Consider the following 27,557-nt stretch of genomic DNA (forward strand, 5'->3'; position numbering starts at 1 on the left):
TCAACAGGGTTATGAAAATCCGAGAGAAGCTACTGGGCGGATTGTATGTGCTAATTGCCATTTAGCTAATAAGCCTGTAGATATTGAGGTTCCACAAGCGGTACTTCCCGATACTGTATTTGAAGCAGTTGTTCGAATTCCTTATGGTATGCAAGTTAAACAAGTTCTTGCTAACGGTAAAAAAGGGGCTCTGAATGTAGGTGTTACACTTTGTGGGGTGTTACACTTATAACAAGGTAGGATAAAATTATATTAAGTGTAGTCTTGTTAATCTGATGAGTTGATGATACTATGAGGACTCAACTTTTGATGCCATTGTACAAACAGTGGGGTGTTGCTCATTACATTTTTTATGTTACAGTGTTAACTTCACCAAAAAAGTCATTCTCATGACTTCACCATAGAATTTTCCAATTTTTTTATTTTCATTGTTTAAAACGATCTAAATTAAAATTGCAAATCGATAGAAAAACAAAAGTCGCTTATAGAAAATCTAAGAGCACTTAGATGAGAGAACATGTGTCTCTTCTAATTTAGTCATAATATTTTTTTGGCTTAATTGCACTTTTGGACCCCTATCTTTTCAAAAGTTGCGATTATGGACCCCAAACTAATTTAAATACAAAACAGCCCCCTATGTTTTGATTCTTTGGCAGTTTTGGACCCCCAAGGCAAAAAATAAAATAAAATAGGCTTAATACATGCTTTGGTCTCTTAACTTATTTTTGAATTTCATTTTCGTCCCTTAACTTTAAACCGTCTCAATTTGGTCCCATAACTTTGCCTTCGTTTACCTAAGTGGTCTCTTCTGTTAGTTTTTTTAACAGAAGGGACCACTTACGTAAACGGAGACAAAGTTATGGGACCAAATTGAGATGGTTTAAAGTTAAGGGATCAAAATGAAATTCAAAAATAAGTTAAGGGACTAAAACATGTATTAAGCCTTTTTTTATATAATAATTAAGAAGCAAATGATTTGTTATATACTATGTAACATATAACACTTCAGATTGAAATGTTGTTCAGTTTCCAACAAATCAAAACATATGTTTCTATTCAATAAATTAATTTTTTTTCTCGAGTTATTAATCGTGTTGATATGTGTCCGCATCAATATTGTGTGTCTATGTTAGTGTTTCATAGATTATATTATATGCATATGCAAATCCTAAAGCAGAAGTGATATCTTTATCACCAGTATATTAAACTTTATTCTTATCATAAGTATATTAAAATTTTAAAGCTAATTAATTATCATAGTAAAAAGAAAACCAGAAATAAGTTCAAAATAGCAACATTTATTAACATTTATTTTTGAATTTCATTTTGGTCCCTTAACTTTAAACTGTCTCAATTTGATCCCATAACTTTACCTCTGTTTACCTAAGTGGTCCCTTCTGTTAAAAAATCTAACAGAAGGGACCACTTAGGTAAGCGGAGGTAAAGTTATGGGACCAAATTGAGACAGTTTAAAGTTAAGGGACCAAAATGAAATTCAAAAATAAGTTAAGGGACCAAAGCATGTATTAAGCCAATAAAATATTGACACGTGGCACCTCACTTAGGGTGCCACGTCAGCGTTGACTGAATCAACAATGGACTGGGGGTCCAAAACTGCCAAAGAATCAAAAGATAGGGGTCTCTTTTGTATCTAAATTAGTTAGGGGTCCATAACCGCAACTTTTAAAAAGATAGAGGTCCAAAAGTGCAATTAAGCCTATTTTTTTTTAATATTTTTTAGCATGTCTTTATAATATTGATAGATTTTATAAAATATATTATAATTTAGATATCAAAATTAAACAGCATTTATTTAAATCAGATTTTGTTTTAAATGAGAAATCAAAATTAAACCATATTTGATTTAATCTTTTAATCAAATGATTTTTTACTTTAAAATCAATCAAAATGACGGGGAACACCCTCATTATCTTTCTATGCACGTGAGCTTATTACCATTATAATGTGGATTCAAATAAAAATTACCATTATAATGCAATATTGTTAGTAATAATTATGATCAGCTTACTATAATAAAATTTAGTCAAAAAAATCTTACAATAACAAATATTTTTCAAAAAAAAATTACTAATAATTAATTATCATATCATAATAAGTGATATGATTTTATCCTTTTTGAAAAAATAATTAGTGACATGTTTATTATATTTACTGTAATTAATAATTGATCTTATCTATTGTTCAAAAAAAATAAAAATTGATCTTATCTTGACCAAAAAAATAAAAATAACAATTGATCTTATCGAGAAAAAAATTAAGTGATACTGGAGTATGCTTAAGTAAAAAATCCAACATATGTTTTCTCATCAAAATAATAAATATACTGCACCATACTCTTTTCTTGAAATTTTTTACTGATGCCATATTTATAAGAACATTTTTTTTTTTTTTTAAAAAAAAGTAAAATAAAAATAATAAGAATTTTTTCAATTACAATAGAAATTAATAAAAAAAAATCATTAAAATACTCTTAATAATTTTATAAAGAGGATCAAAAGACCAACAATTGATCTATCTTAATCCTTTTTTTTCCTAAATGGAAAATGTTGAAAGTTAATTTTGAAAAGAATTTTTTATTTAGTATTGGTCAAAAGTAGTAAACAGAAAGACAAAAAAATGAAAATGGAAACAGAAGCAGAGGAGTAAATGTTTAAAGTTTTAACTAACACGCAGTTACACGTGTGTTCCGACCACCGTTAATTAACGTGAAAATCAGTGAAAAACTGAAAACAATGTCTGTTTCTGTGGTCCCCACCTTAAGATCTGTGTTATCTTTTCTTCTCAATCCTGCAATCTTAAAATCCAGAATTCTTTTTCTCTTTAAATATCATGACAAAACAAATATCAAATCCATTGTTGATGAAATTAACAAAGTTAAATTTGGTTGATTGAATAACATGGCTGAGACCAAAAGCACTATGGTTAAGATCAAGCCAAATCCCCAAAATGTTCCCTCTAAACCAAAGATTACTGATTCTAATTCATCTCTCAATAAGAAGCTCAATACCTCTTCAACCAAACATCCACCTGATTCTAAGATGAAATCTGTCACCACCAACACCACTGTCACTAAATCTGAGGTACTACTTTCATTCTCAATTTAATTTGTCATCTTGTTCTTAATTTTACATTTTTCTTTTATTTTTTCGTTATATAATTGGTCTAATTGTGTTGATTAATGTTAGTTGAATTGTTTGTTAAAGGGGGTTACTAGTTGGTTGATATATATTTGTTGCAAGTTAGATTAGATAAGTTAGTTTAGTTGTGATTACAATTTTGTTTTTTTATAAACTTGATAGGTTAAATCAAAACCAACAACCACAATGTCTGCTTCTTCGTCCAAAACAATATCGAAGACAAAGACAAAGACGAAGACGAAGACAACAACTACCAAAGTGAGAGAGAGGAAAGTCTACAGTTTGCCTGGTCAGAAACATGATCCTCCTGAAGAGGTTCTGAATTTCTCTCTGTTTATTATTTCTCGAATTTACAATTCATAGGAAATCAAATTGTACTAATACGAGATGGTTGTTGACAGAAAGAACCCCTGAGGATATTCTATGAGTCATTGTCAAAACAGATACCAACAAGTGAAATGGCTGAATTTTGGTGAGTTTCCTTCCAATCGAAACTGGAAGTTTTGAACAATTCCTTGTGAATTGTGCATAATAGTGTTAAATCATTCACTATGTCCAATAACTTGATGTTTTATATTTTGAGTTTTTACAAGCCATGTTGCTCAGATACTCTGGATAATTTGTTACAACTTACAATAGTACAATTAGAAATACAAGCTATTTTCATACCAAATATCTTCATATATATTTTTCCTGGTAAAACAAGATGTTGAGCTCAAGGGTTTAATGAGTCTCAGTTAAGATCAAATCAATCCGACACACCTGAGTTCAATCCTTGGCTAGAATAATCCTTTGACTCCCAGCCAAACTCCCAATTATTATTATGTTTGCTATGATACTATCAAGATATGTGTCTATGCTAACTTTCATCCAGGATATATAGCTAGCTGTAGCTAGGATGACTGATTAAAAATGTTCTGTTTTTATTGATAAACATCATGGTCTTCACTTGTGTCCTCAGACTCATACTTCCTCCATTCATGTCTCACATTCTGCATAATAAAAAACAATGCTGGAGTGGTCAGCAAATGCATTCCGCAGTGACATGCTCCCGGAAACGGAGTGTTATTTTAATAACTCATTCCCTGTTATCTTATATTTTTTCTTAAAAGGAAATGCCTAGACAATTAAATATACTCTCTAACTTATCTCCTTTTTTTATTTAATGTTATATTGAATAATGATGATCTATGTAAGTGGTACCAAGTTAATTCTGAACTAAATTGTTGATGAGAAAGAAAATGAATGTTCATAATTTAGGATCTAGCAATGGTTAGTATGATGGTATCTGAATTAGCTCTAAATTTGTCTTGATTCTTCATGTCCCATAATAAGGTAGCATCTTTCTCGCCTGTTGCTAGTCCTTAAATCTTCCTATTCTGTTTCCCTAGCAAAAAAGGAAATATTAATTATTGTATCTTAAACTGATGATGATGTCTTGCATTCAAGATAAGCAATAGAATCAGTGCTTGAGTACTGAACTGATGATGTTGTTTAGTATTAACTTGGAGCATTCGTCTGTTGTTGTTTTCTTCATTGTCCTTGCTACTACAAAGTACAAACTACGGCATAAAATTACGCACCTCATTGTGCAGGTTGATGGAACATGGGTTGTTGTCCCCTCAAAAAGCTAAGAAAGCATTTGAGAAGAAGCAGAGGAAGCAAAAGGAACTTCGAACAGGAACTCCCATAAAGTCGTCATCAAAGCCGCCGTCTAAAACAGGAACTTCACAGAAGCCGCAACCGAAATCAAATAATGGCGACATTAAAGCCAAGAGAAAAATTGATACAGACAGTCATGACGATGATGATGACGACGACGACGACTTCATTTTAAGTCATAAAAGAAGAAAAGGGTGAGAAGAAAAGCCTCGTAAATTTTATTTAATAATGGTTAAAAAAGGGAGAAAATAAAAGAATTGTTGTAAGGTAACTTAAATTGTAAGATTAAAATATTCTTCATGTGTTAAACTTACTGATACAACAAGGAACATGCATTGTATGTGTCTTTTGCAAGCAACAAATAAAAATGGATAATGCTTTCACTTCATTACTTCCGGCCCTTAAAATTGACAATTGAGGTCTTAAAACACAATTGTGTCGTGATTCTTTAAATTGGAGAGAATTGTGGTCAAATACGGTTAATGCGATTTTAATCATCGTCGCAGAGACATTTAACCTCTCATTTAAAGGTTTAAATATGATAATTGTCCCTATAATTTGGTCCAGTTTTGATATTCGTCCCTGTAAAAAAAAAACTTTGAAATACATCCCTGCAAAAAGAAAAAAAATTGTTTGAAAAAAGGTTCTTGGCCCCACTTCATCATTGAGTTGGCATGGTTTTGCCCACGTGGCAGCGGCTGACTGTGCAACTTTTACCACGTGGCATGCCACATAATAAAAAAACATAAAAAATATTTTTTAAGTTTTGAAAATAGTTTTTAAAAATAAAAAAACTAAAAATAAATTAAAAAAATTCCAAATATTTTTTTCGATTATATAATTTTTAAATATATATTTTGTTTAAAATATGAAGAAAAAAAATTGGAAATTAGTTTTTTTTTTTTAAAACTGGAAATAAAATTTTGAAAATTAAAATATGATAAGAAAATTTTTAAAAATTATATAATCTCAACATTCATAACTTTTGACAATATAATTGTCAGTATTTTTAAAAAAAAAATTAATATATCATTTTTAAATTAAAATAATTTATTTTTCGAAAATTTAATTTTCACTTTTTTTTCAAAAATTTTATTTTTAACAGTGTTTTTGTCAAAAAAAAATTTCGAAGTTTTTTCTCTTAAAAAAAACGAAAATTTTCGTAAAAGAACAAGAAAATAAAAAAAAAAAATCTGAAAATTATATGTTCAAATTTTTTTAAAAAATATTGACAATTTTATATTCTGATTTTATTTAATTAAATAATATTCCGTTTTTTTTCATATTTCAAAAAATTATATTCTTAAAAAATATATAATCGAATTTTTTTTTAATGATTTTTATATTTTTAAAATTATTTTCAGATTTTTTAATTTCAAAAAACAATTTTCAAAATTTTAAAAGTGTTTTTTAAATTTTAATATTATGTGGCATGCCGCGTCAGCTGAATAGTGGGGTCAGTGACCATTTTCAAACGATTATCATATTTAAGCCTCATTTAAAACAATACTACCTCCGTTCCTTTTTAATTGTCACATATTGACATTTTACACAAACCAAGACAATCAACAACAATTGATACTACTTTTGATGCAATAAGTTATACTTTTACTATAATGATCTTATTCATTTCATATATTTCTCTCTCCGCAATAAATAACTAAGGATAATATTGGTAAAACAACATTTAATGTTGCATTGAACTTTGAAAGTGACAGTTAAATAGGAACAAAAATTTTCTCTACAATTGAGTGTTTTTTAGATTTTCTTGGAGCCTCCTCCCTACCATGTGGGGAATTATTTTTCTCCCAATTTTTGGGTTTTCCTCATCCTTTTCATACTATAATTAACTTTACATCTCAATTGTGTCGTGATTCTTTAAATTTTGGCTAAACTACAGTTTTGACCTCCTAAGTTTGTCAATGTTGCAATTTTGGCCCCCTAATAAAAAAAATGAATATTTTGCCCCCCTTTGCAAAAGTGACATTTTGGTCAATTTTGACCAAGTCAACGCCTAAGTGACATGCCACCTGTGTAATTACTAAATTAAAAAAAAAAATCCACATAATCATTTTCTAAATTAAATAAACTAAAAAAGAAATTGAAAAATTAAAAAAAAATTGAAAAGATAAAAAAAAACCCAATAGTTCATCCTCAACTCTTCAACACTCACAGAATTGATCCAAATCTAGATAAATCATCAACATTAAATTTTTTGAAACTATGTTATAACAACTACTGCTACTGTTACAAAGAAGAGAGAGGATGAAGCAACAGTGGCTATGGTGGAAACTCAAACAAGAAAGGCTCGGCAGAATACATCTACGACGATTTCAAGGCTCATCAAATTTTTTTGGAAGGAATGTTTCATCTCCCTTCTTTCACTATTTCGTGGATCTCTCAAAATTCATTCTCCATTTCAAAGATTCCCTCTTTCACATGGAACCGATTCAATCCAACAAATTTCACAATGACCCACAAACCCTAATCCCAAAGCAACAAGAAGATTCAAACGATTCTTTGTTCGATTCCACACATTTAAATTTACACAGGTCCATTTTTTCTCAGCGTTTACATTTCTTCTTCATCTATATCGTGTTCTTCAGCAAAACCATGAATAAAGGGTTTGAATCTAGAGATTTTTTGGGTTTTTTCTTAATCTTCATGATTTGAAAGTTGTGAATCGATAGAGAAGATGATAAGAAGCTGAAAAGAAAAACTCGAATTTACAAGAATTTGAAGCTTTGATGAAAGTGATAAAAGTGGAACGAATCTGAGGGGTTTTTTTTGTCACGAGGGTTTGGTTTTTCAATATAGATGAACCACATTTTTTTTTTCTATTTTTTTTTATTTTTCAATTTCTTTTTTAATTATTTAATTTAGAAAATGATTATGTAGATTTTTAATTTTTTTAATTCAGTATTTACACATGTGGCATGCCACATAAGCATTGATTGGGTCAAAATTGACCAAAATGTCACTTTTGCAAAGGGGCTAAAACATAGGGGGCAAAATATTCATTTTTTTATTAGGGGGCTAAAATCGCAACATTGACAAACTTAAGGGGTCAAAACTGTAGTTTAGCCTTAAATTTTCCGATGGGGGATCTCATTTGTATGGGGCATTTCTGTGGGTAATTTATTTTCAGAATACACTTCAGATGTTAGTAGAAATTTCTGAAAGAGCCTCTGAAATAATATAAAGCTTGAAGAATCAAATGGGAGTGACATTCTTCTATCTCTATCATCTGGTTTCCGAACATGTGGTTTACTTGGACAACTGTGAGACCACCATTGTAGAAACAAGCTTGCAAAAGTCAAAGAAATTAACTGTAACTAAATTGAATTTGACATTGTAGTTTCTGAATCCTCCTTTGTCATGAACCTTGCACAAAACAAGATAGGATATTTCTTAGGAATTGGATTCCGATTTGTTTATATCCATTTGATTTCTATTCAATCTATATGTAATGTTTTTTATGTTTAAAAAATGAAATTAGTGTTTTACGGTTAAAAAAAATAAAAGAGAGACAAAATGCAGGAAATGAAGGAATTTCTGACTTTAGGGAATCCAAATTTTTTCTTTGGCTGCCTCTTCTTTCTTTTTGCATTTGAATATATATCTTTCACACTTGTTATTTTCGAATTCTAAAACTAGTAATATGTGTAGAGAATCTTCGAACGTGTTTATGATAGAAATTTTCCCCTTCCTCAATTAGCCAGACATAAATAAACTGAAATTACTGTATTTATTGAAAAGGAATCAAATGGGACACTAGAGCGTGTGAAAGTAGATTCAATTCAACACACCGTAAAAACACGCATTCTTAATAGGCACAGCTAACTGGTTGGTACTGGCAGCATTGAATTTCAATCGTGTGATTTGGACATAAACCTACAACATATTTGTACTTGCTTAGTTTCTTCCATGTTTAGGTTGTGTGAGAGGATGATATTGCACTTTGGAATTGACCACAAAGGGACCATAGTAATTAATTTAACAAGTTAGTTTGGTCCCAAACTAAGAAAAGTGCATGATGTTTACAAAGCATAGAAAATGCAGCATAAAGGCCTAATAAATGAAAGGTCCCCTTTTCTAATGTACTATTTTAATGAAAAACAATTAAGATAGAGATTGTTATCTTTCAAGAGTGAGAGAAAAACCTCTATGTTCTGTTTATTCATTCATTAAAGGGGCAGAAAAACAGATTCAAAGCAAGACAAAATGTCTATGTCCTCTTCTCTGTATGAATGTACACTCGTCATACAGCAAGCGACTACCGTACATACTATGCATATATGATTTATTTTTCGTCGTATCATCAATTTCTTAATCAAAAGTGATAAATATTACTATCTATCCGTAAATATATATTGGTAGCAAAGTATACATGTTTTTTTTTTTTATTGTATGACAAATTTAATATATAGAAAGAAATTTAGTACAATGATACTCTAAGCCCATTACACGGTTAAATATAAAAAGAAGTGATACAAATCTTGGGAGTTGGCTCTAAGCTTACACATGGCTTGAGTATGGTTTGACATGTGGTTGTGTCGTTGATCTAGAAGTGACGATTTGGGACCTGAGAATGTGTTTCTCCTTAAAGTCTCAGGTTCGATTCTCTCTCGTGCCAATTTGTTGTGGGCTAATTTAACTTAAAAAAAAAAAAATGATGATTTGATGTTATTTTTCAGATAAGGTGTTAAGGATTTGATGAAACGTATTAAGCTCTCTTCTAAAAAGTGATTTATGGATAAGTTTTCGAGATCTCATTGTATTTTTTATAAGTGGCAAATAGAATCGTCCAAGTGTATGATAAGATAGTCTTTTGGTTTTTTCCCCCATGTTTTCAGTTGGATGTATGGTTGATTTTGTCTTTTCATTGTCCATTCTCTTTGTCTTTTGAGATGCGGAAGTGTTGGTAATTTGAAAGTCACAAAATGGTGATATTTTCTCTCGTAAGTTGGTGAATATTGAGGACTTAGTGAAGCATATTAATATCTCTTCTCGGAGGTGGATTTCAGGATATTCTTGTACTTTTTATGAGTGGTTAATGGACCTCTCTTAGTGCATGCAGAGATAATCTTTTGGTTGATTCTTCATGATTTTTGGTTGGATTTATGGTTGATTTTGTCTTTTCATTGTTCATTTTCTGTCTTTCTTCATTTTATCGTTGTTATTGATAGGATGTCACATATACTTCATATCTTTTGTGTGTGTGTGTGTGTATGTGAGTATTGCATTCATGCCAAAAATATAACTATGTATCCTTTGAAAACAACTTCAATTGAATGCAATATTGCGCTATCTAATTCAATCAAAATATATAGAAGAACTAATGCATGAGTAATTAGAAAAACAACCCATTAAAAAAGTCATAAAGCCTCTAAATATGCCACCTCTAGTTGCCATTTCAGGTTTATCCACCCCATCTGAATTACACTTGAATAATTCATAGATAAATTTTGCATTGAAAAAAAATACATTTTTAACTTTTGAAAAGAAGAATACACGGTTTCTAAGGTAGTATTTCTTTTTGTAATTTCTTAACTAGTGTCTTAATGGTACTTATTAGTATTTTCCTTTCTGCAATACAAAATTAATTGTTGATAAATCTAAAGTAATATCAGCCAAAAATATATTGTTAGCTTAAAATATGATGGAAATAGGTCAGACCGACCACCGATAATATTACCTTCAATTATACAAATAGGTCACACTAGCCGACATTGACCTAGGTCAAACTTTTTAAATAGACAAACATAATATATTTTTTAGAAACCTATTAAGTTAGCTAAAAAGGGCCATACTTCATGCCTAAATTTCTTTTACATGTCTAACAGATCGACCTACTTATGTGAAAAATATGAATATATTTTTTATTACTATTATTATTATTATATTAAATTAGGTACTTTATCAAATTATTTTCATCTTTTGTCAGAAATATTTACATTAATTTAAGTATATTATCTTACATTAACTTTTTCCATATATTTAAATGAATCATTATAAAACATGATTTCAATAGATTGTCATATATACGTCCGACAAAAATTGCCATATAAAATTATAGTCTTTAAATATCATCTTAAAAATCAAAATAGAACTTAATTTTATTGAACTATTAGTTTATCGGTCTCTTTAATAATATTTATTAGTTTATTAGTTTGTTAGTCTATTTAATAATAGATGAGATACTTATTCAAAGATGTGTTAATATGAAATAGATCTTTAATTAGGCCAACAAACCATACATATCAGACATTAAAAAATGCTAAGTTCATTAGTGGTTGTTTGAACAAGATGAGAAGATAAAGATTTCAAATTCTTACTTTAGATTTAAAATATAAAATCTATACCGTCAAATATGATAAAATGGGCACTGGTTGGCTGACCATGGGATTATGACATCACACAATCCAAATCAATTAAGGTGTAATTTAGAAAAAACCTTATGGGTGGCAACTAGGCTACCCATAAAAGAATGATGGGTAATTTACCCCAACCAATATATATTAGTCACATAAGCACATATTCATGAACTATCTTGACCCCACAAATAAATTGCTCATTTTTATTGTTGGTGGGTAAATTACCCACCATTCTTCAAAGGTAATTTAGAAAAAACCTTATGGGTTTGAGTTCAGCCAGAAGCATATACGGTTTGATATTGCTGTCTGTAAATGCGCGTCAATAATGATGTTAAGGAAATATATTCGTATACTGTCTCAGAAATGACAATCCTAGTTTCTTAGGCGTAGCTAAAAATATATTGAGAACTTGATATTAGAGTGGAAAGTCATTAATATATGCATTAGCCACACTGAATGACTCAACATTTTGTTGTGTAGCCTTTTGTATATGTATGTATCTAGCTCAGCTCAGTCAATCAAAATATTAAATCACATCACAATCACAATATTAAACTCAGCAATTTTATATTTATACACACACAGCCAGGGACGAATCCAGGATTAGTGTTTAGGTGTGGCTAAAATGATAGTGTAAAAAAAATTATCCAATGAAATTTAAGACTTTGTACTATTTCACGTATAATATTGCCGTCGTCGTCGCAGTGTGAATTAATCACCATAAATCTTTTGTACACATCAAATTTAAGAACATTCACCATTTTTTTTGTTCAAAAATTTCACCAATTTTTAATCCATTACAAAAACAAGATTGTTAATATTATCTTCCTTTTAAGGAGGCTCCACAATTAACTATACAATAACAACAATTATTTAAGGTGATAAAGCCAATATCATGGGGACAACAATGTCATTTCATCTTGATATTGAAGTAGGGTTAGTTATCTCGTTTGACTTTTTCATAAAAAGAAATAGGCTTGATTGCACTTTTGGCCTCCTATGTTTCAAGAAGTTGCGATTTTGGCCCCCTAACTAATTAAAATACAAAACAGCCCCCTACGTATTGGATCTTTGGCAGTTTTGGCCCCCTAACTAATTAAAATACAAAACAGCCCCCTATTTATTGGATCTTTGGCAGTTTTGGCCCCCTAAACCAATTTTGACTCGGTCAACGCTGACGTGGCACTTCAAAGCCGCCACGTATGCATTGTTTTAATTAAAAAAAAACCACATATAAATTAAAGAATTAAATAAATGAAAAAAACAATAAATAATTAAAAAAATAAAAAAGAAAGAAAAAAAAAAGGAAGAAAATCGTGTTTCAAAATCTGATTCTCCCTCTTCTTCCTCCCATCTCTCTCTAAAACACTGATTCTCTCTCTCCAAAACCCTTTGTTCCAAAATCTTGAAGCTTTCTGCCACTGCTTCATCACCACCATGGATTTGCTCCGATTGAATCTCTCTCGTATTCGAATTGTAACCAGAAACACGAGGAAATAAAGTGTCATTCTAATTTTTCAAACACATGTAAACTAGTTGTAGCATTCATAACAGAGTTGATGAGGAAATATAAATAGAAACTATCATTATACTTTTAATAATGTAAATAGTATGTGATTGTTCTGATTTTTTTGGGAGATCGTTAAATTCATAATACATGGAGTTCTTATTCATGCCTTCAAGGTAACATGTAGGACGTTATTGTGTCTCAGATGAGGAGTTTTAAAACACTTTTTAACTGATTCAAGAATAGATATTCATACTATTAAAGATTATTCAGATATTCTTGCATTATTCATGCTGACACTGATAATATTGCATTTATAACTGCAGATTAACATATAACTGAGCAGTTTATAATAAATATATAGATAGGAAATGACAGAGTAAGGGAGGAAAAAAAGAATTTATATGATAAATATATCAGGCTATTGGATTGTTAGGGAACAATGGAGGTGTAATTCTTACTCAAGTTATGTATAAGCAACATGCAACTAATATAGCTGCCTTGTTTTGGGCCCTTTATATATGTCAAAGTGCATGTGATATGCTCCTTTTTTTTTGATAAAAACGAAACTATCGTTTCGTTCAATAGAACATTATTTCATTATGGTGCTTGCATTGAGCTACTCATCCTTTTTCCACTTTTTCCATGCTTCTATCAATGGAGTAGGTTCTTGAATCAGTGCTTTAGAGAGAGATGAGAGAAAGAAGAGCTATAATCAGATTTTGGAACACAATTTCCTTCCTTTTTTTATTTTTTTTATTTGTTGTTTTTTCATTTATTTAATTCTTTAATTTACTATTTGATACCTTTGAATTCCATATTCCGAGTTGCGATGGAATCGATTCCATGTGGCTTTTTTTTTTAATTAAAACAATGCACACGTGGCGCCTTTGAAGTGCCACGTCAGCGTTGACCGAGTCAAAATTGGTCTAGGGGGCCAAACCTGCCAAAGATCCAATACATAGGGGCTGTTTTGTATTTTAATTAGTTAGGAGGCCAAAACTGTCAAAAATCTAATACATAGGATGTTGTTTTGTATTTTAATTAGTTAGGGGTCCAAAATCGCAACTTCTTAAAACATAGGGGACCAAAAGTGCAATTAAACCAAATGAATACTATCAGGCTCAGCAACGCCGCTGCCATAACTCTTTCTCCTATGGCTCTTCATTTTGTTGTAATTTTTTAACAAAATGGTGATTTCTCTTATTGTCTCTGTTACTTATTTGCATATGTGATCTATCTCCTCTCTCTGACTCATTTACGATTTACTTTTCTTCCTAATAGTTTCACTAAGTTTTATTGTCTTCATATGTATAAAAAAAAAATGGGAAAAACCATGTGGGACTATAGCCACACATGGCCCAAAGGTGGATCCGTCCCTGCACACACCAACTTTTACGAAGATCAAAACTCGTGTGTATTTTTTATATTTTTAAATGTCATCTTTTATCATGTATGAGACTCTTAACACACTCCCTCACGATCAGCACTACTAGGCTTGGTTCGTGGATATATATGGTAGGTGGTTTAATAGTAGAAACCTGTGGGTGGTCCTTATTGGGTTTAGTTCATGGACATAAGTGGTGGGTGATCCGATAATTTAAACTTGTGGGTGGTACGACAGTGAAACCTGATAGCAGATGACTCAATAGATCGTGGTTAATTCCAACACAACCCCACAAAACCAACTTAAGAGATAAGATGATGAAATAATAGCCCTTAAATTAAAATGAATGGTTGTGATTAAATTTTCTTTTAATGAGTCCTAACTCTTTTTTCTCACTTCCTTGTCACTAACTAATGCCTCTCTCTCTCTCCCGTGAAACCATTCTTCTTCCATCTTACTCTCTGAATCATTCTTCCTTGCCCGCTCAAAAACCATCAAAAGATTACATATTTTATTTGGAAAATGTTAACCGATATCCGTAAAGTATTGATTAAGGAAACAAATATGGTAATATGGCATTGGAACTTGAACAATTAACTCCTCAAAAATCTAAAAAGTGTTATTTTTAACTTAAAACTTTCTCTTTTTTATTTTATTAATTAGTGTCTCAGAAATACCGATTAACATGACTCATTTTATTATAATAAGACCGGGGTGAGGTGACTACATATTTTGTGGTTATAACAAAGTTTAAAAAGAAAAATATTATGGATTTGAAGAGATCGAAAATAGTTAAGATATGTACAGAAAAGCAACCAAAAAATGCAAGTAAATTTTGTCTAAAGATTAAACAAAATGCAATAATTTGACCCATTATTTCACAAGAATCATGAAGTCAAATAACCTATCTAGAGTTGCCTTAATTTGTCGGGTAATGCTTTAATGTGGCCCTGATGTCTCTCATTCTTAAGGTTCCTCCTTACTTGTTTCCTTAATTAAGTAAAAATAAAATAAAATTTTGTGGCTGCAAAACATTTCCTATTTTGCTTTGCACTGCAGGTGGATTCGTCATTCGTGTGTGTTACTGTTGCAAAAGACCACTATAGTTCGAAAAATTAATTTTATGGGTCCAAAACGTGTATCAATCAACATGTAACAACTCATTATTTGGAGGTACAATTTCATGCTTTGGAAAATTGGCTGGAAACGCGCTTATAATATGAAAAACAATAATAATAACTTCGTGGACGAACTATATTATATTTCGTCGTTATTGAGGTAAAGTGCAGGAGAAAATAGTACAGACAGCCACTGCCACTAAAGTTAACAACTTATTATCTCTTTCTCTCCCTTCCCTATAAGTTTATCTTTCTGCTTTTCTGGGTAAGCTGTTTGTTTGTTTGTTTGGCTTGCACAATAATGGCACTATAGATAAATTATGTGTCAAGTCTTAATAATGGGTCGATCCCACAGTGTCTCGTATATTCAAGGAACAAAAAACCTTAACTCTCTCCTTCGGAAAAAAAATTAAAAATCTAAACTCTCAATGTTGGGGAAAATTTTAATGGAGGAGAGGGGTGGAGAGGGGAGAGATTTTAATGGAAGAAAAATGTAAAATTGCTTTTTAAAAATTGCTCTATTTAAAATGACATTCCATTAGAGAAAGATGACATTAAATAGAGATATTTGTGTGCAAATTAAATGTGAAAGAAATATTCTCTAACCTCCAATCCCTATATAATTTAGGGGAGTTAAATTGTGTTTTAGAGCAACTTTGCTCCCTACATTTTCCCTCCTCTTTTAATAATTGAATCAAACAATTCAAATTTTAAGCTTAAAGTAGTATATCCCTTTCATTTTCCTTTAACCACACACACATGAATTAGTTAAGTCCGACGTAAACTATGCTATCATAGTCTATCTCAGTTTTGAAACCCGGACCGGACCGGCCGGTTCAACCGGTCCGACCAGGATCGGTAGGGTAACCGGTTCGAGTTGTTTGACGGATCGGCCGTGTAATCAAATCGGCCTGAACCGGTGTAACTCGGCCAAACCCGGTGAAAACCGGTGAACCGGCGGGTTTAACAAACCGGACCGATTTTTTGTGAAGCAGAAATTAATTATATTAATTTTTCCAAAAAATGGTTGTGGTGGGTGTTGATCCCGCGCCCATGAATTGCACTAAAATGACTTAACCACTGAGCTATGAACATCTTTTGTTATTTGATTGCGTTTTATAATTTATATACAATAATTGAGTTTTTTTTTTTCTTTCAAGGAAACCAAGCACATTTTTTTTTAAGGAACTTAGCACACTCTTTTTTAAATATTATCGCACATCTCAGATATTTTAATAAACATTTTTTTTTACTTGATTACTACTATTTTTTCAGCACACTTTTGCTTCTTTTTATTTGGGTCGTACTTGACATTGAAATATTTTTTAATATTTATTTGAATATGTATTATATTTCATAAAAAATATATGCAGCTAAATTCAAGGGATATTTATCAAGTTATTTTTATTTATGTCATAAAAATGTGCTTCTATTAAGCGTAAAAAAATTAATTTTTTTGAGTTTAAAGTCATTTGGTTCAGTCTAATTCGACACATATAATTTTTTATTTAAACCGAGTCATATAACCGAGTCATCCGATTCAATCCGATTCAGTCATGCGGTTCGACCAGTGACCCAGTGATTGAACCAATGACCCTGTGACCCAGTACCCTGACCGAGTCGATCACCGGTCCGAGTTTTAAAACTATGGTCTATCTATTTGCCTTAATGTGGCAAAATATATTAGGGTTTGTTTGTTTTGACTTTTCAACAATAAGAAGCACTTCTACAAACTTTAAAATTGGAAATTGAGTTTTCAATGTTGTTTGGTTTAGCTTTTCAAAATTGCTTCTATCCTCCAAAAATAATTCTCCTTAAAGCTACAATTCCTAACTTTTGGCTTTCCTAGAATCAATTCTACATTAAATTTAATATTTTGATTATTACAACCTATTATTTTCTTTTATATCCCTTTATCAATTCTCCTTCTTTTTGCTTTGTAATTAATTTGATGAATCAAATTTAATAAGAAAACTTAACCGACCAAATTAGCCCCCGAAAAAAGTTTATCGTCATGAGTTATCAAATTTTGGATTTTCCTTTACGGAGCCACCATTCCGATTTTTTGTATTTTTTTTTCTTTTACCTTTCTTTTACCCTATATTTTATCATTTTTTGCAACTAATTCTAGTATTATTTAACTTAAATATATTTTATAAAAATATATATAATATATGAAAAAATATTTTGTAAAAAAATTAGTTTAATGATCGTATTTATTTATTTAAATTAAATAATATATCTACGTTTAGTATTGATCTACATATACATTCAACTATGCACATTTACTTGAATTTAGCTATGTTTATTTTAGTAATTATACATTCAAAATCAAATTTGATAAAAACTATCCAAACAACATTCAGTTTGTTTAATCAATTTTGCATTATTGTATTCAAACATAAATCAATTCTCTCAGAATCAATTCTCTCGGAATCAATTCTTTCAAAATCAATTCTATCTAAAGTTAAACCAAACACACACTATAGAAAATAAAATCGAAGTTTTATGCAAAATTTAGGAGTATTAAAAAATGAGGTGTGTTATTTGAACAACTATTTGATTGACTATTGGACAACCATGAATTTACAAAGAAATTGTATGTATTGACACGAAAAGCAACGCAATAGAGATATAAAATAAAAACATAATGTGGATATAAAGAGAAAGTTGTCGCAAAAATTATCATAAAATGGTTGTACAAATATCTTTTCTCATATATTATTTTTTGACAAATTTCTCATATATTAATATAGCACGCTAATTTGACAAGGCTGATTGGTATTCAAATAATGAGTGTAAAGTGTCCAGTCTAGGTATCTTGAAAGAGGCTTCTAGCTACACTCTCCCTGATTAACTCTAAGCCTCATTTGAAAAAAGTTGTCTCCAATATAGTCCTTATTACACATATTACTAGCATAAATATTTGGTATTTTAGTATTTTAACCAATGCATTAAGAACGTCCGTTATCATTCTCTTTAATTTTTAACCAAGTCATTGTGTGGATATTTAAAAGAGTTGTGTTATTTAAACATTTATTTATTTGACAACCATATTTTTATAAAGAAATGCATGCATTAGCACGAAAATCAAAACTGTTATAAAATAATTGTACAAATATCATTTCTCTATATAAAATACCAGAAAAGATATTGGAGTATTATATATATATATTCCATCAAATTACAAATGCAGGCCTATCCTTTTCAAACTATTATTTTCCAAGTCAGCTATGAATAGAATTTAACAAACTAAAAACCCACTCGTAAAACAAACAATATAATGATTTCATTTCCCTATAGTTAAGAACCACTCCCATAACATCACTCTACACGATAAATCTTATTGTCAAAAATGATTGATTCGGATTTAAGAACTAACATTGGTTCTAGCTAGAAATAAGGTGCTTTGTAATTTGGCATGTATGTGAGTTGCTTGCTTATTCTGTGGGGTATCTTTATTTAGGTCCCTTCCATATGGCTGTATATGTACACAGTGCTCTCTCTTTTGGGGTGTTTTTCTTTATTTGCCTTGTCATTATTTTTGGATGGAGTCTACGTTATAGTGATATACTCTATATTTCCTTTTTATATATTCTCCTAGCCTTTAAAAGAATGACTAAAATTCAATTAAAAAGTAAACTAAAAGAAAATAGATTAGGTACGTAGAGGATTATAAAAAATTGATGAACTATATCAGTATAAATTCTGTCAAAAACAAACGAATTATGATTGTATGATATATATTTTTTTATTACAGTGAGGGCCAAAACCCGTATGTATGATATGATTTTAGTGTTCCAAATTTTTACAAATAGAAGTCACCTACGATTAGATGGTGAAATACTAGTTCTCCTATTTACTGTTAAGTGTTTGAAATTAATGGGAGTGATGAGATGAAGTAATATTCTCTGAATTTAAGAGAAATAATTGCATCTTTTAGGAGCGACGAATAACATTGGTTAAAAGGGGAAAAAATCCAAAAACCTAACAATCATTGTTGGCCCTGAATCTTTAGTCTTAAAAGCAATCACATGCCTTGGTTGGCTATATAATATCTCCACTACCTATCCTAGTTAGCTATGGTATGGTATGGAGACAATGTAACAGACTCCATATATAGATCGGTTATTAGATTTTAGATTACTATACTGAAGTGAGGAGAAATGTACAGCAAGCAATCAAATTATTCACAGTCAACCAATTTATGCTGCAAGAGATCAGAAAAAACATGAACAAATAACTGCCATAATTTTCTGTTCTATCCTATAATCCACCCTATTAAACCTGAAAGTTAAACATATCGGATTGGTCCGTCCGTCTGACAATGATAACGAGCAAATCCATTTTAGATGCTAGCATATTCTCTTTCGCCATGATTTGAACCTTGAACTTTAACTCCTTTAAACTCATAGTTCAACAAAATGAGATATCCACCCTTCATTTTATGTTGTAACTTGTAAGTAACAAGGCAAAAAAAAATGCCAGAAATGATATTTGAAAATAATTTAATAGTTCAATTATACATACTATAGACAAAGTGTAGTTAATATTTTGAAATATAAATATAAATTACACAAATCGAATATGCAGATGTAAACCGATAACTTAGGGTTAAAACATTACTGGAAGTTATACCCATACCCCAACAATTATGCCCCTACCCTTACAAATCATAAAAAAATGTCAATTTTACCCTTTTCTAAACTCTCACCCACTCACCCCTCACTCTAACTTTTTTCCAGAATTATATCTCACCTTCTTGTTATCTTTCCAAAATTCTTTTTCAAAACATCTCCAGCATCCGAGCAGCTCCATTTATGATAAACATAATACCTCATAGAGAATCACAAATTACCATAACATAAAAGTCCAAATCAAGTTTCGAAGGTTCGCATAAATATCAAATTTTAGAAATAGCAATCCCTAATTTTTTTTCTCCCAAATTTTTTTAGATCAAGTGATGACAGTCCTTAAATTGTTGCCAACGGAAGAACAGTCAATAGAATTGAATTCATGATGGTGCGAAATCCCAGTCCCTAATTTTATCATGAATTACCACTCTTGTTTTTATTTTATTTTTATATTATGAATTTCAACCCGTTCTTTGAACCATAAGGTTCTGGTTGTTGTTTCATCATAAAAAAAATTATGATTTTGTCACCATCTATCTAGAAGTGATAAAAAAAACTGTATTTAATTGCCAATGTTTAGAAAACTTTATTCACGCCTAATGGTGTGTGAGTGGGTGAGAGTTTAGAAAAGGATAAAATTGGCATTTTTGATGATTTGTAAGGGTAGAGATATAATTGTTGGGGTATATGGTAAAATGTTCAACATTACAACCATGTGAACCAAAATAATTGATCCAAAAGCATGTACGAGTCATTGGTTAAACGAGCTGGTCCGTCTTGATCAATATACTAGCTCTACGCGTATAGAAGGAAATGAATAACATAGCCAATATACCTCAGTCTACCGACCCAGAATGGCAGGCTGAAGGTTGAGGATCCATTAATGATTAAAAAAAAATCTTTGAGTAAAAGACCACTGCTTTAAATTAGAGATTTTTTATTTGCTATCAATTTTCGGGAAAAGAACATTGATTATCTAGAGTTCGATCGTGAGGTAATTTAAATATGATCAAAATGTGTCGGGATTCGAACCCCGGACATCTCACTTCTCCACATTAAAATGTGCGGGCTCTAGCCACTAGGCTACTAGACAAAAAAAAAAAATAAAAAAAATAAAATAAAAATATATATATATATAATCAAAAACTATTCCATCAAAAATCGAATTCATATTCTCCTCAACAATTTATTTATCGGTGAAGTTTATTAACCATTTGAGACAATTTATTTAGTTTAAAAAAAATAGATTTTGAGAAGTAAAAAAGAAAAAGACATGCATGAAACAATTTTTTAAAAACGTGCGCTAATCGACGAACTTATCGAGTTATAGTTCAGCTCAAATTTAGCATAAAAACAAGGAAGAGTCAATTTTGTATAAAAAAAAATTGGTGGTGCATTTTGTATAAATTTAGGAAGACAAATGCCAAAACCAACATTTAAAAAAATAAATGACATAAATAAATTTTGTGTAAATAACTAAGGATCGGAACTATATTTCATTGAGAATTTTAAGGATATTAATTAATATTATTCGAACTTTTTAGATGATAAAAAAGAAATATATTCTCTCTCCTGTCTTTTTTATTTATCTATTTTTTAAAAAAAAACATATTTTATAATTTTAATTAAATATGTTGAACTCAAAGTCTTATGTTGGATTCTCTTTGATGTCAATTACGGTAAACTAATTTATCTTCTTAAAAAAATATTAAATAATAGTTTATGAATGATGATATTAAAATGATGAAGTTAACAAAAATTTGTTTATAGTTTAGTCAATTTACTTTTTTTTACTAATATTTGTCACTGATTTTTTTTTGTCTGAACCCTTTTTTATGAATTTGTTTGAACCCTCTTGTTTCTAAGAAAAATAATATTGATAATTCAAAGTTTATTTATGATAATTATATATCCACGTTATGTGATATTACTATCAATATTACTTGCACATAAATAGGAGGCATAACATTAATGGGCTTAGGAGACATAACATTGTTATGCATAACCTTTTGAACTCTATGTAGAAGGTCAACAACCTCTGATGCTAGAAAGTCGAAAGTGTCAAAAATAAATGGTATAAAAGCATGTTGGTTGTCATAACATGCTTTTTCATGTTTGACGCAGTTTTTAGGGTTGTTTGTCCTATCGTAAAAGTCTCGACCCCTAAACCCACAAGTGGTGAAACCTTAATCAAGTCCACACATGATCAAATATTGTTTCAAACAACATTTAAATTTGGGTTCTTCCTCAAAAAGTCAACTTTGATGTGAAATGGACCAAACAAGCGAGAAAAAAAATATAAGTAGTAATATTTCTATATTTAGTTACAATAATAATATATATTTAGATGCTCCAAATAAATATAAATATTATTACACAATTAAAAAATTTATTCTTCATAGTTTGGTACTTTCAGTCTCTATAGCAACTACAAATGAAAATTTGTTAGTAATGAAAAAAGTAAAGTCAGAATTAAAAATAAAAATAAAAATAAAAACTATGCTGCTATAATTTGTATTGATTTTTTTAATCACATCCCTTAAAAAATTGCTTTACTCATCTTCCTCATTTTCTCTCACTAAATCTCTCAACTTCCAATATATGAAGGGTAAAGACATTTTTGTTACAAGACAATGATGCCACATGTCAATAATCATCTAAAGACAAGTTCCATTTTTCATATAATGTAATGTAAAGTGAAAAGTTTCATGTATTGACAAGTTGCAAGATTCATAAGATGCAAAGTGACCTGGTGCACACTTCATGTATTGCTTGTTGTTTGTAAGAAAATTTGGTTTACCTCTTCTATAATTAGCAAGCTCATTTATAGACTTCATCATACCATCAAGTAGTAACACACCAACAAGCACTAAAACTTGTTTCAGAGTGAGAAGAAACAAGGTTAATACCTCAAAAAATCTTTGTAGTTTTGTGAGGTTTGAAAGTAGGCAAATTCTATGGTACACCAAGTCGTAAAATTAATAATAAATGAGTTTTTTTTTTTTGAAGAAAAATAATTATTTTCTATCATTGACAACTAAGATAATTAAATTTTATATACTAAAAGTTTCGACGAAATAAAATTTAATTTTTAAGAATTTTTATTACTCATAACAATGAATATTGATTATTTTTTATGACAAAATGTAAATTTTGTAATATGATCCTTATAAACAATGAAATGATGGTTTTTCTTATGAAATGATGTTTTCTAAAATATAAATATTGACAAATACTTTTTTATTTCATTAAAGTGATCTTTAATTTATATATTTTGTGAAACAAGAGTACCGGTACACTCAAAATTGTGAGTGTACCATAGAAGTTCCCGGCTACTAGGTCTTTTTTAAATTGATTCAATTGTGAAATAAAATATCATGACATGTGTATTGTGTATCTAGGGAGAATTCACTTTGAAATGACTAATCCCTAGATACATCTATTTCATTTTAGACCTATTCTGAATATATAGATTTGTGCGAATTTTTAGAAAAAATAAATGATGAAAAAAAATCCAATGGATTTCAAATTTATGCAAAATGCTTTTCGATTTGTAAAATGTTTAATATATTTTTTACATCTTCTACACGAAAATGTTCAATTTTCATAAGGTAGCCCCCATAAAAAAAATAAAAATAAAAATAAAAATAAAAAAAACAAATTTCACCTTTGTAATTCAGGTTCTTCATATTTTAACCTTCACCCTTAAAAAAATAGTTGAGCGAAGCCTAAGAATAACCCTTGTAAAGAGTTAAAAATATGAAGAATCTAAATTACGAAATGAAATCTGTGTCTGTGTTTTACAAGGATTATTTTCATACCTCGTCCAAATTAAAGTGATATTTGATGTACTAACCTAAAGAATAATTAGTTTCTCATGTATGGTTGTTCCTTATGATAAATCCTTCTACTCTTACCACGTAGTTTTTCGTTTCTGAGTTTTGAGCCAGTCGAAAATAATAAGTAATAGTAATATATTTAATTTGAGACTCGCACTCAGATAATTAATAACCTCAAATAAAACTCTTACAAGTGATACTCACATTAAGTCAACATAATCGTATAGCAGAATCCCTACCCCAATAAAGTTAAGATCATGAAAACCACGTTAAATTGAAAGGCATAAGAAAGCCTAAAGAGCCAATTAAAATGAGAATATGTAAAGTATAAATGAAGGCCTAATGAGCTATTAGCGAGTCCTTGCCACCACATCAACAACCTTTATAAATCCCACTAACGAACCAAACTTGTCGCTGCCATTATGTATGTACCTTCTTTTTTTTTAGGTAATGTATGTACCTTAAAATACTCACTCCTATACATATATGTAGCAAAACTAGGGGCAAATTGATGATAAACGGGAATATTTACATTGCATCAATTTGAACAAAACAAGAGAACCCATCCTTTTGGTTCTGCAGAAATTGCTGATAAGGGAATATACATGATCAGTATAATTATATGGGTGAAGAAACAGGAGGCAGTGGTTAAAAAAATAACATGAACCAAACAAACAACAGTACATAATATACAGCAAAGTCACAGAGAGGCCAGAGTTTGTGTGGCACAAGGGCGGTACGTGTACCACTTGTAATTACCTTGCCGGGTATTGGATTTGAGTTATGTGGGGTCGATCACATTTAGACCGTCCGATTAAGATCGCACTTGACTGTATAGTTCCAATTTTAATGTAGATTTGATTTCTTATGCCTAAGATATCAAATTTGAAAGGATCAAGGACACTGGGTAAGGATACTAAAAAAGAAAGTTATCCATCATATTTTATTATTGATCTACACCTTACTCTTTTGAAGGATTGATCTACATCTTACTTGTAGTGGAGCAGAATGTATGTTCTTCAATTGCCGGAATGCATGGTAATGTTAGCACTAGAGGATTGTTGTTAGAAGTTTTACATTGATATGATTTTTAAAGTTACGAAATTCTCTTACCTAAAATCCTAGTGTTTTTTGAGATTCAACTTATTTTGAGTTAAAATTTATGACTAATTTTCTATCGTGGGTCCCAGGTCCGTCCTTTACACTATACTACTCTTTTCAATATCAACTCAACCTTTATAAGTGTGATTGGCAAGTGACGGAAAAAACGGTCACGGCCCATTAATTTCCTTTTATTTCTCTCCTTCCCATTGCCAAAACCAAACAATATGAATAGTACTATTGAACAACCTCATAATAACTCAGAAACTAAAAGTAGCTCAAATTCACCACCACCACCATCACCACAATCCCAACAAATAAAAGGCATAAGAGACACAAGCAAGCATCCGGTATATCGTGGTGTCCGAATGCGAAATTGGGGAAAATGGGTGTCCGAAATTCGTGAGCCTAAGAAAAAATCCCGAATATGGCTCGGCACATTTCCCACACCGGAAATGGCAGCTCGAGCACACGATGTAGCTGCTCTCAGTATAAAAGGAAGTGCCGCCATTCTCAACTTCCCTGAGTTAGCAAACTTGCTTCCTCGACCGGCTTCACTTGCTCCCCGAGATGTTCAAGCAGCAGCTAATAAAGCAGCTCACATGGAGTTTCCATCTTCAACAACTTCATATGAATTGAGTGAGATAATTGAGCTTCCTCGTTTGGGAAACGTTGGAGATTTTGGAAAGGAGTTTGTATTTATGGATTCCATTGATACTTCATGGATGTTTCAGCCTCCTTGCTTGCACACCATGGAAGATGTGATTTGGAGTGAAATTTATAATAACTAGTTTTCAGATGAGTTTGTTTAATGTTGCTATAAGTGGTCCTTCCATTTTTTTCAATTATTTTATGTGAATGTCTTAGTGTGTTTATCATGTTTTGTTTATTATTATCAAATATTATCATAGAGACGGAGGCAAACACCTTATTGACAAACGAGGTGTCAATTCTGTATTCTTGTTTTGTATAAATCTCTCTCTATCTTTCTTTCATTTTGTTTTTTGTTTTTTAGTTTTTGAGTGTCTCTGCTGCAGCCACTTGTGGTTTTTCTCTTATGAGTATGCTGCTCTTGTCCATTGTGTTGTTTTTTTCTTTTCTTCCTCTTAGACTCAGTTGAGTTGCAATGTAATTATGGTTTAGAAATTATAATAATAAAATGAAAGTGGTAAATTATTTGATTTTCCTTTTTCTGTTTTGGCAACGAATGTTTTTATGATGACATGCAGGTGGTTGCCTCGTTCTTTGAGACTGTCAAAATTATAAAGTCTTTAATTTGTTGCTGTTGGCTAAAGGTAAAAGATTGATATGATGTTATTTAACGATAAGCTATATAATGTTCCAATCGTGGCTTTATATCGTTGGTGAAGAGATTAAAGAGTGTGTACCCCAACACTTACTCCTCTCACTCTCAATTTGGCAAATGGTGAGTAGTGATTGGTGCATCTTGGTTTGATGTGTATATGACGACAATATCATTTTCATCAAAGAAGAAGAGAACACGCATATCATATTTAACATGTACGTACACAAACGGGTATGTAATAGTAAATTCTAAACTATGCAGAAGAGTGGTTTCGACTCAAGGAATGTAATCTAATGTAAAATTTTCTTGATATTAGAAGTGCAGTGTCTCTTCTCTTCTCTTCCTTGGAATCGATAGTTTTGGAACTTCGTTAATTATGACTTCCAGTTCACATACACCCTCCGGTCACTAATATAAGCAAAAATCTACTCTTTAGATACATTCAACTAATGATATATGTGGTCCTTATTATATGTCACATACATCATTAATTGAATGTATCTAAAAAATAGATTTTTGCTTATATTAGTGACCGGAGGGTGTATGTACTAACTGTCGTCTGTCACTTACGATTGGACTCTCATCACTGCTATTTTTCGGCAAATAATATACATTTTATATCTAAATTATTTGTTATTATTATTGAAAAGGGAATCTAAATGATTTGTAGTTTTACTCAACAAATGCTTGTTTGCGGAGATGGTTAAAGAGGTTGAGAAGTTAAAGTTTTGGAGTTTACATTTTGAAGAAAAGTATTAATGTAACATCTAATATACTAAAAAAAATTCAATTTCCTCAAAAAGTACTAGTAAATTATCCAAAATAATAAAAAATACACTACATTAAATTAACAGATTTTGTTTTTTATAATGAATCTTTTCTATGATATCTTTAAGTCTTTGCTAGTCATTATGGATAATAAACTTGTTTTAGACCTATTAGAATAATCATATGTAAATCCCAATCAACTAATAAGTGAGTACGTACAACTAGATTGATAGTATAGAGAAATAGAATTAAATGTATGAATTCCTGAAAAAATATGTAGAACTCTATCTTAAACTGTGTAGAATAACAACTTATGATGTGTCAAGAACTCTTCTTTGAAGCCTCTACAAAAGGAAGAACTTGTTATTTGTAAACCAAAACTATTAAAAAGCAAGTAGAAGCATGTTTCCTCTCAAATATTTTCTCCTACTAAATTCCTCATAAAAACTCACTATAACCTTATCCTTTTTCAACAAAGTTGCATCAAGGCTTAGGTTATGAAATAAAATTCTTCCATAATCATGGAGTAGCATCCTTCCAAATTTCACTTCTCAAAAAAGTACCTATGATAACCGTTGTATCAAAATGAAGGCTCTTCTTGAAGTACTATTGATATTGAAGAAGAAGTAGAAATTGTAGAGTTCGATTGAGGATTGAAGGAAGAACAGGGGAAATTGGGAAAATTCTAACATTTTCCCAC

The 27,557-nt window shown here is 30.5% G+C and overlaps 2 protein-coding genes across 2 annotated transcripts; both read left to right on the forward strand.

The window, feature by feature from the left end:
* Positions 1 to 2,805: 2,805 nt before the first annotated feature.
* Positions 2,806 to 5,211, forward strand: LOC25490132 (uncharacterized). The gene is made up of 4 exons (XM_013606573.2): positions 2,806 to 3,101; positions 3,321 to 3,473; positions 3,560 to 3,630; positions 4,754 to 5,211. Exons 1-4 carry the CDS (start codon positions 2,919 to 2,921, stop codon positions 5,016 to 5,018), a joined length of 672 nt encoding a protein of 223 aa, XP_013462027.1. The 5' UTR covers positions 2,806 to 2,918; the 3' UTR covers positions 5,019 to 5,211.
* Positions 5,212 to 24,897: 19,686 nt separating this feature from the next.
* Positions 24,898 to 25,956, forward strand: LOC25490133 (dehydration-responsive element-binding protein 3). Its single transcript, XM_013606574.3, has one exon. It carries the CDS (start codon positions 25,011 to 25,013, stop codon positions 25,572 to 25,574), a length of 564 nt encoding a protein of 187 aa, XP_013462028.1. The 5' UTR covers positions 24,898 to 25,010; the 3' UTR covers positions 25,575 to 25,956.
* Positions 25,957 to 27,557: the final 1,601 nt, after the last annotated feature.

The sequence above is a fragment of the Medicago truncatula genome, chromosome 3 (assembly GCF_003473485.1).
Source record: "Medicago truncatula cultivar Jemalong A17 chromosome 3, MtrunA17r5.0-ANR, whole genome shotgun sequence".
Lineage (NCBI taxonomy): Eukaryota > Viridiplantae > Streptophyta > Magnoliopsida > Fabales > Fabaceae > Medicago > Medicago truncatula.